Genomic DNA, 12,126 nt, shown 5'->3' with positions numbered 1-12,126 from the left:
TAGCAAAATTAAAATCAGGGGTGGCTCATCCATTACGCGAAGTAAGCGGTCGCAGAACACTTTTTTTTTGCCAGGAGCGCAGAGGCGCCTCTGTAAATGCCCCTCGACCGCCACTTGAGGAACGCCCCCTCGGTTCACAACAGCCCTAGCAGTCCGGGGGGAGCCTCGGTTTTCTTGCCTCGCTGCCGGGCGATCCTCTTCCCAAAGGGGCCGGGCCTTGAGCCTCACCTAGCCCCTCTCATTTCTGCTCCACCTGGCCACCGGGTGCGTGAGCAGAGCCGGCGCTCAATCGTTCTCCGTGTTCGATCCCTTCCCCATGACCAGCTACCTTTCCCGATCCCCCGCCGCTCTCCTCTCCCCAATCTGCGGGTGGGCCAAGGGGCGAAGCCGCTGCACCTGGCCCGCTTCGGGTCCGGAGGCGTGTCTGAAGACCCCAGCGTGCACACCAAAAGTCGCCTCTTCTCCTGACTTTCTCTTCAGCCATTGGGACCAAGAGAAAGAGAGAGAGAGAGAGCCCCTCCGGCTGGAGGTATCTCCCACCTCCGCTCCCTCCTTTGTTTTTGTGCCTACCTTCAGGAAAGGCGGGCATCTCCACCTCTGTCTCTCTCTCTCTCTCTCTCTCTCTCTCTCTCTCTCAGTCCCAATGGCTGAGGAGAAAGTCAGGAGAAGAGGTGACTTTTCGTGCACACGCCGGGGTCTTCAGGCACGCCTCCGGACCCAAAGCAGGCCAGGCAAGGGAGCAAGTGCGGAAAGTGTAGTTACTGGGATGTACAGTTCACCTACAATCAAAGAGCATTCTGAACTCCACCAATGATGGAATTGAACCAAATATGGCACACAGAACTCCCACGACAAACAGAAAATATATATCAGTGATTGGTTGGGGAGGGCGCCAAAATACTGTTTGCTTATTGTTGAAAATTACCTAGGGCCGCCTCTGATTAAAGTTATGGAGTAGCAACAGAAATAATGTTAAGGTTGGGGGTCACCACAACATGAGGAACTGTATTAAGGGGTCACAGCATTAGGAAGGTTGAGAACCACTGATGAAGCATAATAGAGTGCAAAGTGGGTAGGCCTCTTAAGTTGTGGGACGGGGCGATGCAAATAGTTGGCACGCACTCAACCTGGTTTCAACATGTATCTTAACCCCTGTTTTCAAACTGTTCGGTGTTGTGGATGTTACTTGTTTTAACTGTGCATTTTCCCTTCCTGCTTGACGCCTTTCGAAGCCGTCCGGTTGCCTTGCTGCCTGACCGTGTCAACATTAAACGCATGTTCATGTGCTTTGTACTGTGTTTTGCATCACTAGCTGGAGAAAGCCGTGCGCCGTCGGAACGCGGCCCTTTCAATGTCGGCCAGACCGTCGGTGCGACCTCTCCTTTTAAGAGCCTTCTCAGACGAATCTAATGTGTTGTAACAGGTATCCCGTTCTCGAGAATTAGGGCCCCGGAAGCTACGGATTAACCAAGTGGCCCCTGAAATCAATTAAATCTGTGATTCTTGTAATCTCAGCTCTTATTGGCCGCAGCGGTCCTTACCGAGCCGAACCAGGTACACTGCCTGCCGCACAACGTTGTGGGTTTGGAACAAGCAAATGAATTGAAGTGTCTCGTAGAATTAAGATTTCTAGAAGTGTGTATGCTTGCTTCGTACTCTCGTTTCAAAGTGTCCGAGAACTGGAACGGGCCGCCATTTTTGTGGCCCTCAACCACATCGGATTATCTAGATTGACCTTTTATCTCCTTCCCCAAAAAGCTTCTTTTGAGATCTTACGACAGTCGCTGCCCAACATTATTCCTAGCTACAACTGGGAATAACTGGGAAGATTCCATAAGAATTAAAGAATTTGGTCAGCAGCTAACCATGCATTCTCCTTTTGCTGATTTACCGTATATACTCAAAGATAAGCCAAGTTATTATCGAAGGCTTTCATGGCCGGAATCACTGGGTTGTTGTAGGTTTTTTCGGGCTATATGGTCATTTTCTAGAGGCATTCTCTCCTGACATCTTGCCTGCATCTATGGCAAGCATCCACAGGCCATCAGATGCTAATCAAGGTGGTCAGTTGAAACATTCATACCTAGCTCCAACAGGCAAGAGTTCTTTTTCCCACCCTGAACATTCCACAGAAATATAAACCCAATTTTCTTCGTTCCAACAGATCTCACTACCTCTGAGGATGCTTGCCATCGATGCAGGCGAAACGTCGGGGTTTATATATCTGTGGAATGACCAGGGTGGGACAAAGTACTCTTGTCTGCTGGAGCTAGGTGTGAATGTTGGAACATGAAAGGCACTTGACAGATGCAACTGTCTTTTGGGTTGCAAAGGTCGACAACAGGCTACACACAATTGGTTGGAAACCCACTCCAACCCGGGCTGGCTTCGAGCTCATGACCTTTTGGTCAACCAGAAAAGTCAGCCATAGCAGAGCACCTGATGAACCAACCTGGACACAGCATATTATTTGAGAACACAGAAATGCTGGACCACACCAACAACCACCATGTCAGACTACACAGAGAAGCCATTGAAATCCACGAGAAGCATGTGGACAATTTCAACAGAAAGGAGGAAACCATGAAAATGAACAAAATCTGGCTACCAGTATTAAAAAAAACTCTAAAATCACAACAGGAAAACAACAGAGAGGAAACAATCAGGGACATCTAATCACCTCTCAACAAAAGATTGCCCCAGGCACTAACAAGCCACACCAAACAACTGCCAGGCCATCAAATGCTCATCAAGGTGGTCAGCTGAAACATTCACACCTAGCCCCGCCAGACAAGAGTCCTTTGTCCCACCCTGGTCATTCCACAGATATATAAACCCATTTTCCTAGGTCCAACAGACCTCATTACCTCTGAGGATGCTTGTCATAGATGCAGGCAAAACGTCAGGGTTTATATACCTGTGGAATGACCAGGGTGGGACAAAGGACTCTTGTCTGCTGGAGCTAGGTGTGAATGTTGGAACATGAAAGGCACTGCAGACTATTTCAACCAGAGAAGTCAGCCATAGCGGAGCACCTGATGAACCAACCTGGACTCAGCATATTATTGGAGAACACAGAAATGCTGGACCACTCTCACAACCACCATGTCAGGCTACACAGAGAAGCTATTGAAATACGCAAGCATGTGGACAATTTCAACAGAAAGAAGGAAACCATGAAAATGAACAAAATGTGGCTACCAGTATTAAAAAAAACTCTAAAATCACAACAGCAAAACAACAAAGAGGAAACAATCAGGGACAGCTAATCACCTCTCAACAAAAGATTGCCCCAGGCACTAACAAGCCACACCAAACAACTGCCAGGCCATCAAATGCTAATTAAGGTGGTCAGCTGAAACAATCACACCTAGCCCCAACAGACAAGAGTCCTTTGTCCCACCCTGGTCATTCCACAGATATATAAACCCTTTTCCCTAGTTCCAACAGACCTCACTACTTCTGAGGATGCTTGCCATAGATGCAGACGAAACGTCAGGAGAGAATGCCTCTAGAACATGGCCATATAGCCTGAAAAAACCTACAACCTACAAGGAGAGGTTGATCCAATGAATTTCCTCCAAATCAAATTTCCAAGCCCTGGGAATAAGTATAGAGAGACACTTCGGCATATTCTGCTCCCTTGGATGCGATGCACCAGTTCTTGATATCCAAGCAGAGCATGGAAAATACAGATTTTTTAATGAGCCCACGGGGAAAAAAAGTAGATTTCAATACAAAATAGGCTCTTTTTGACGCCCAAGTGTTTTGGCATTGCACCTGCGAAGCTTGAGCAACGTGGTTGTTTGCATCTGCTTTTGCTGCATGTTAATCTGCCTGAATCAAATACGCTGAATAGAAATGACCTTAAGTTGCTCTGATTGCCTGCAACTTTGCAAATTTGTATGCATGCCTGTACTCCTAACCAGAACATATATGTAGTGCATTTCTCATTTCTATCATGCTTTGCTATATGTTTGCTTTTTCAGTTTGTTGGATTTGTGACCGCAAGGGGGGAAATGCCAAACCAGTCGCACCCCAAATCTTTGAATATGTCTATTTGAATTCACATGATTACTAAGTATGTTTCTCAAATATTAAGTTGTATTGTCTAAGGTTTTCATGGCCGGAATCACTGGGTTGTTGTATGTTTTTCGGGTTGTATGGCCATGTTCTAGAAGCATTCTCTCCTGACGTTTTGCCTGCATCTGTGGCAAGCAACCTACAACAACCTTTTATCATTATCATTATTATTATTATTATTATTAACCTATTATTGTTGTTGTTTTTACTTCTAGAACATGGTCATATAACCCGAAAAACCTACAACAACCTTTTATCATTATTATTATTATTATTATTATTAACCTATTATTGTTGTTGTTTTTGCTTCTAGAACATGGCCATACAACCCGAAAAACTTACGACAAGCTATTATTATTATTATTATTATTATTATTATTATTAACCTATTATTGTTGTTGTTTTTGCTTCTAGAACATGGCCATACAACCAGAAAAACCTATAACAACCTATTATTATTATTATTATTATTATTATTATTATTATTAATAATAATCTTTTATTGTTTTTGCTTCTAGAACATGGCCATACAACCCGAAAAACCTACAAAAACCTATTATTATTATTATTATTAACCTATTATTGTTGTTTTTTTTGCTTCTAGAACATGGCCATACAACCCGAAAAACTTACGACAAGCTATTATTATTATTATTATTATTATTATTATTATTATTAACCTATTATTGTTGTTGTTGTTTTTGCTTCTAGAACATGGCCATACAACCCGAAAAACCTACAAAAACCTATTATTATTATTATTATTAACCTATTATTGTTGTTGTTTTTGCTTCTAGAACATGGCCATACAACCCGAAAAACCTACAATAATAATAATAATAATCTATTATTGTTTTTGCTTCTAGAACATGGCTATACAACCCGAAAAACCTACAACAACCTATTATTATTATTATTATTAACCTATTATTGTTGTTGTTTTTGCTTCTAGAACATGGCCATACAACCCGAAAAACCTACAAAAACCTATTATTATTATTATTATTATTAATAATAATAATAATAATAATAATAATCTATTATTGTTTTTGCTTCTAGAACATGGCCATATAACCCGAAAAACCTACAACAACCTATTATTATTATTATTATTAACCTATTATTGTTGTTGTTTTTGCTTCTAGAACATGGCCATACAACCCGAAAAACCTACAAAAACCTATTATTATTATTATTATTATTAATAATAATAATAATAATAATCTATTATTGTTTTTGCTTCTAGAACATGGTCATACAACCCGAAAAACCTACAACAGCCTATTAATAATAATAATAATAATAATAATAATAATAATCTATTATTATTGTTATTTTTGCAGGAGGGACATCTTGCAGCACATTTTGCTCTAGTTTTTCAATGAATATCTCATCATAGAATCTTAACCAATTTAATGTATGTGTTGCTGAAGGCTTTCATGGCCGGAATCACTGAGTTGCTGTGAGTTTTCCGGGTTGTATGGCCATGTTCCGGAAGCATTCTCTCCTGACGTTTTGGCAGGCATCCTCAGAGGTTGTGAAGTCTTTTTGTGGGATATGGTCACTTTTTTGTTCCTGATCTTTCCGCAATTTACTATCGTATTATTCACGTAAGCAACCTGAATTCTATTGGTGGGAAATCAGGAAGTTTTTCCATTTACTACTCTCCAAGTGCCATGGTGTATGTCACCAAAATAGAAATATAAAACGGCACTTGCGTTGGAAGATCACACATCTGACAGTTGGAACAGAAGGGAAACGCTGCATTTTACACATTGGACATGCCTGTCATGTGCTCTTCTCTTCCCAAACATAGTCATATGGATTTTCCTATGAAAAGCCAAGGTGCGATCTGCTAAAATATGGCTTACGATTTGTGAACCTGTCTCGATTGACAAGTATGTCAGCAACTAAATTTATAATATTATAATGTAATGCAAAAGAAGGAAGGAAAGAGGTAGAGAAGGAAGAAAGGAGAGAAAGAAAGGAAAAGGGGAGGAAAGGAAAGAGGGAGTGAAGAGGAAAAGAAGGAGAGAAAGAAAATGTGCTGCAGGATGTTCCAACTGGCTGCCGCTCGTTGGACCAGTTGAAGTTTCCAAACAGTCTTCAAGGGCAACCCCACGTAGAGTGCGTTGCAGTAGTCTATTTTCCATGTTTTTATCATAGAACCCAGTGGGAAATGACATTTCTAACCCAGGAACACAAATCATGTTGCAATGATACCACCTTTGAAGAGACGGCGGAATAATTGAGGACAGTCATTTATTATTTGTTTGTTTGTTTGTTTATTAATTTGGGACTTTTATATCCCATCCTTTCTCAACCTCCGCAGAGGGACTCAGGACGGCTAACAAAGCAGCACCCCATGGCGCCCACATAATAATAATAATAATAATAATAATAATACTTTATTTATACCCTGCTACCATCTCCCCAAGGGACTCGGTGCGGCTTACATGAGGCCGAGTCCACAATACATCAATAATAAAAGCAATAACAACCAAACAATACAAAACAGTTAAAATAAATCTCTGTTGCAACTCAGAGTAAGCTTCACCTTGCTTCTAAACACCACCACACAAGATCTGTAGTTGTATAGTTTATTGAGGAGAAAATCCAAGTCAAAGTAAAGAATAAGCATTACAAAATTCCAAAGATTTAGGTTAAATGCAGAATATAGTTCCAAAGATCTTCAGGTAAAAACAGGAGACATAATCCTATCGGCAAAGTTCAAGCCAGAGTCCCAGGTACAAGCAATGAAACAATTGCCCCATGAATCACAATGCAAGAAATCCCAAGCGCACTGCTTTCCAGGCTAACGTTATTCCATGAAGCTTTCAGGCTAGTAAGCTACATTGAACTGACACTTTCTCAGAGTTTGCAAGAGGCCTAAATACTAGGGCTGGGTAACCACGGAAAAATTTGTTTCTAAACTCGATTCGTTTCCAGGGGGCGCTAGCGTTTCCAAATTCTAAATACTTCCGAAATTTTGAGATTTCAAAATTTCGTTATTTACGAAATTTCGTTAATTTCGAATCGATTCGTTCATGGCGGACGCGATTGTGCAATATGCCAAAAAAAAACCTCCAAATGGGACAGGGGGAACTTCTGAAGCTTCCCTCTCCCTCTGTTGTTGACTGTTGGTGTGATAATTTATTTTTTTATCACTGATAAAACAAACAACAACTATAAAACTTGCACCAGACATACGAAAATAATTACGAAACAATTACAAAACAATTTCGAAACAATTTTGAACCAATTACGAAACAATACGAAATAAATTGGAAAAATTGTTTCGATTTTTAATTACTCCTCACACTATTCCTGCATGGCTCAATATCGGATCGTAAGCTAATTTAAATACGAATTAATAACGAATTACGAAATTAACGAACGAAGCCGCCCAGCCCTACGAAATACCTGTCTAACATGAAAACATTAGGCTCTCATCACCATAAAAGCATTGTGATGACCTTTCACCGAGCTGGCTTCTCGTCTGCTGGCCAGACGAGAACTCCGCCTGACCCGGAGATCAAGATGAGCTTGCCGGGTCAAGTCACTATCTACACTTTCAGTATCAGCGTGGGAAGGCACCTGCTCGCTATTTCCTTCGTTAAAATTCCTTTCTGGTGAGAACGGCTGTGTTTGCACTGCACTGTCTGTGGGAGTCTCAGAAGCAGGCCCAGAGATTTGAGGCACAGACAAAGAGCCAGGAAGCTGAATCCCAGCAGGAATCTGACTCCCATCATCCTCATCGTCAGAAAATAGCTCAGCCACAACAATCTCATAAACAAAAAATAAGCAATAAACATTGACAGTAGCACAACAAATCTTTAAAAAACCTATCCCATTGGCTTTTTTTGCCGCCACATCACATTGTAGGCTCATGTTTAACTTGTTGTCCACAAGGACTCCAAGATCTTTTTCACGCCTGGCTCGAGAGCAGTACGTGTGAAAAAGATCTTGGAGTCCTCGTGGACAACAAGTTAAACATGAGCCTACAATGTGATGTGGCGGCAAAAAAAGCCAATGGGATTTTGGCCTGCATCAAGAGGAGCATAGTGTCTAGATCTAGGGAAGTAATGCTACCCCTCTATTCTGCTTTGGTTAGACCACATCTGGAATATTGTGTCCAATTCTGGGCACCACAATTCAAGAGAGATATTGACAAGCTGGAATGTGTCCAGAGGAGGGCGACTAAAATGATAAAAGGTCTGGAGAACAAGCCCTATGAGGAACAGCTAAAGGAGCTGGGCATGTTTAGCCTGAAGAAGAGAAGGCTGAGAGGGGATATGATAGCCATGTATAAATATGTGAGAGGAAGCCACAGGGAGGAGGGAGCAAGCTTGTTTTCTGCTTCCTTGGAGACTAGGACGCGGAACAATGGCTTCAAACTACAAGAGAGGAGATTCCATCTGAACATGAGGAAGAACTTCCTGACTGTGAGAGCCGTTCAGCAGTGGAACTCTCTGCCCGGGAGTGTGGTGGAGGCTCCTTCTTTGGAAGCTTTTAAGCAGAGGCCGGATGGCCATTTGTCAGGGGTGATTAGAATGCAATATTCCTGCTTCTTGGCAGAATGGGGTTGGACTGGATGGCCCATGAGGTCTCTTCCAACTCTTTGATTCTATGATTCTATGATTCCATGGCTGGGCCAAATGTAATAATTAAAATGTTTTAAAAAATAATGCTGGGCATGAACAGTTAAGATATAACTGGGATAGAGTTTTCAAAATATAAATATACAATTACAAAACATAAATATACTATTTTGTATATTTATGTTTTCAAAACATAAATATACAAAAACATAAATATACAATTTCAAAACATAAATATACAATTAACAGCAATATAATAATAAGAATAATGTAAATAGTATAAACAGTATAGAACCGTATAAACAATATAAAAACAGACAACAAATAGTCAGCGGTCACCGATTTAAATCATTATCCAAGGGCAGTCCATCAGTTCTAAGTAAGTCAACACGTCAGTAGGTCAGCCTATTCTCCAGAGGCCTGATCCCATAGTCAGGATTTTACTTGTTTCCAGAAGGTCAAGAGGGATGCAACAGATCTAATTTCACTTGAGAGGGAGTTCCATAGCTGGGGGGCCACCACAGAAAAGGCCCTGTCCCTTGTCCCCGCCAGACGCGATTGTAACAATGGGGGGACAATGAGCAGGGTCTCCTCAGATGATCTTAGGTCCCTAGAATCATAGAATCAAAGAGTTGGAAGAGACCTCATGGGCCATCCAGTCCAACCCCCTGCCAAGAAGCAGGAATATTGCATTCAAATCACCCCTGACAGATGGCCATCCAGCCTCTGCTTAAAAGCTTCCAAAGAAGGAGCCTCCACCACAGAGAGTTCCACTGCTGAACGGCTCTCACAGTCAGGAAGTTCTTCCTCATGTTCAGATGGAATCTCCTCTCTTGTAGTTTGAAGCCATTGTTTTACGTCCTAGTCTCCAAGGAAGCAGAAAACAAGCTTGCTCCCTCCTCCCTGTGGCTTCCTCTCACATATTTATACATGGCTATCATATCTCCTCTCAGCCTTCTCTTCTTCAGGCTAAACATGCCCAGTTCCCTAAGCCGCTCCTCATAGGGCTTGTTCTCCAGACCCTTGATCATTTTAGTCGCTCTCCTCTGGACACATTCCAGCTTGTCAATATCTCTCTTGAATTGTGGTGCCCAGAATTGTACACAATATTCCAGATGTGGGCTAACCAAAGCAGAATAGAGGGGTAGCATTACTTCCTTAGATCTAGACACTATGCTCCTATTGATGCAGGCCAAAATCCCATTGGCTTTTTTTGCCGCCACATCACATTGTTGGCTCATGTTTAACTTGTTGTCCACGAGGACTCCAAGATCTTTTTCACACGTACTGCTCTCGAGCCAAGCATCCCCCATTCTGTATCTTTGCATTTCGTTTTTCCTGCCAAAGTGGAGTATCTTGCATTTGTCACTGTTGAACTTCATTTTGTTAGTTTTGGCCCATCTCTCTCTACGATCCCTACGTGGATCGTAGTGGGAGATATGTTCGGACAAGTAAACTGGGCCAGTCACCTATTGTTAATCCATCCCTTAAAAGACTTAAATACTTAGGGGAAAAAATTGTGGTTTGGCATTTTCCTGCTGTTCTTATATTTGTTTTGTGTGTGCCCTCCCTTGGAAATTGCTGCTCTTGATTTCTAACGCAACTCGGGGGTCTCTTTCTTTTCCGCAGCTGCAACGGTAGTTGGAAACGGTCGCTTGGCTAGACTTGTCTCCTTTTCTCTTTTTTTTTTTCCAGCCAGACTCTCTGGAGTTGCCGGTGCTGGTGTCCTACAAACCTCTGGAGAACGGCTTCACCTCCGAAATAGGAGTCGCTGCGGATGGATTTCCGGAACATTGTCATCTCAGGTTACTTCAGATGCAAAGAATATAAGCCCGACGAGTGGGTCGAGACAAATACGGAAAGGGATCGTGCCCACCGAAAAACAGGCGCAAGATTGTTCCATTTTTTTAAAAACACATCAAAGGACATTGTTTTGAATTTTTAACGAACAGAGGTGGGAAAAGTTGCATTGTTTGCTGTTTGTTTCCCCCTTTTCCAATTTTTGCCGAGAAAAGCGCAGAGCTTTTGATTAGTATTATATGTTCTTTCCTTCTTTTTTCCCAACCAAAGATACGGCACAATGTTTATGTTCCCACGGACTGCACTCTAAAGTCTTGTATACCATTCCGCGGCACAGCCATACATTTGAACCAGGTTCTGTTGACAAATATATATATATTTTCCTCCATTGGAGAATGCGGACCTTGAAAAGATATGCCTTTTTTTGCTTCCTCTTCAAGCAACTCTTTGGAAATACTCAGGATAAAACAAATCCTGGTTCTCTCCTATGGCATCCACTTCCATTGCAAACATGGAAGCCAATATGCTCTATCTTCGTTTAAATTGGGGGGAATCCGAACAAAGAGCGGGCAAGATGCACAAAAGTCTCACCTTATATATATTTTTTTAATTCTGTGATTTTTTTTTTGTTCTGTCCCTTCAAACAAAGTGTCTCGTCGTCGAAATAAACATGCATTTGTTTTAAGGAGTTGCACAGAACTCTAGAACGTGACCTCTTCAGCCACGTGGAGAAGATTTCAAAATACGAGGGTTATCTGGAAAATAAGGTTACAATACAAGGAATGGATATGTTGTTGTGTTGTTCATTCGTTCAGTCGTCTCCGACTCTTCGTGACCTCATGGACCAGCCCACGCCAGAGCTCCCTGTCGGCTGTCACCACCCCCAACTCCTTCAAGGTCAGTCCAGTCACTTCAAGGATGCCATCCATCCATCTTGCCCTTGGTCGGCCCCTCTTCCTTTTGCCTTCCACTTTCCCCAGCATAATTGTCTTCTCTAGGCTTTGCTGTCTCCTCATGATGTGGCCAAAGGACTTCATCTTGGCCTCTAGTATCCTTCCCTCCAATGAGCAGCCGGGCTTTATTTCCTGGAGGATGGACTGGTTGGATCTTCTCGCAGTCCAAGGCACTCTCAGCACTTTCCTCCAACACCACAGCTCAAAAGCATCTCTCTTCCTTCGCTCAGCCTTCCCTAAGGTCCAGCTCTCACATCCGTAGGTGACTACAGGGAATACCATGGCTTTGACTAGGCGGATCTTTGTTGCCAGTGTGATGTCTCTACTCTTTGCTATTTTATCGAGACTGGACATTGCTCTCCTCCCAAGAAGTAAGCGTCTCCTGATTTCCTGGCCACAGTCTGCATCTGCAGTAATCTTTGCACCTAGAAATACAAAGTCTGTCACGGCCTCCACGTTTTCTCCCTCTATTTTCCAGTTGTCAATCATTCTTGTTGCCATAATCTTGTTTTTTTTTATGTTTAGCTGCAACCCGGCTTTTGCGCTTTCTTCTTTCACCTTGATTAAAATGCTCCTCAGCTCCTCCTCGCTTTCGGCCATCAGAGTGGTGTCATCTGCATATCTGAGGTTGTTAATGTTTCTTCCAGCCATTTTCACCCCAGCTTTGCATTCATCAAGCCCCGCACATC

General features: G+C 42.4%; 1 protein-coding gene across 5 annotated transcripts in view; it reads left to right on the top strand.

Annotated features, from left to right (window-relative positions):
• Positions 1 to 11,090, top strand: part of ATP11C (ATPase phospholipid transporting 11C) — a 188,636-nt gene extending 177,546 nt beyond the window's left edge. For 3 of the 5 annotated variants that reach the window (XM_067471661.1, XM_067471660.1, XM_067471663.1), the window contains exon 29: positions 10,380 to 11,090. In XM_067471661.1, the coding sequence (XP_067327762.1) occupies positions 10,380 to 10,514 (135 nt within the window). In that variant the 3' untranslated portion in view covers positions 10,515 to 11,090. Of the gene's footprint in view, positions 1 to 1,312; positions 1,424 to 10,379 lie in introns of all 5 variants that reach the window. The other 2 variants (XM_067471662.1, XM_067471664.1) reach the window with 2 other exon arrangements.
• The last annotated feature ends 1,036 nt before the right edge of the window (positions 11,091 to 12,126 follow it).

The sequence above is a fragment of the Anolis sagrei genome, chromosome 10, assembly GCF_037176765.1.
Source record: "Anolis sagrei isolate rAnoSag1 chromosome 10, rAnoSag1.mat, whole genome shotgun sequence".
NCBI classification, from domain to species: Eukaryota; Metazoa; Chordata; class Lepidosauria; order Squamata; family Dactyloidae; genus Anolis; species Anolis sagrei.
Note: the sequence above shows the minus strand (reverse complement) of the source record. Positions and strands in the feature narration are given on the sequence as shown.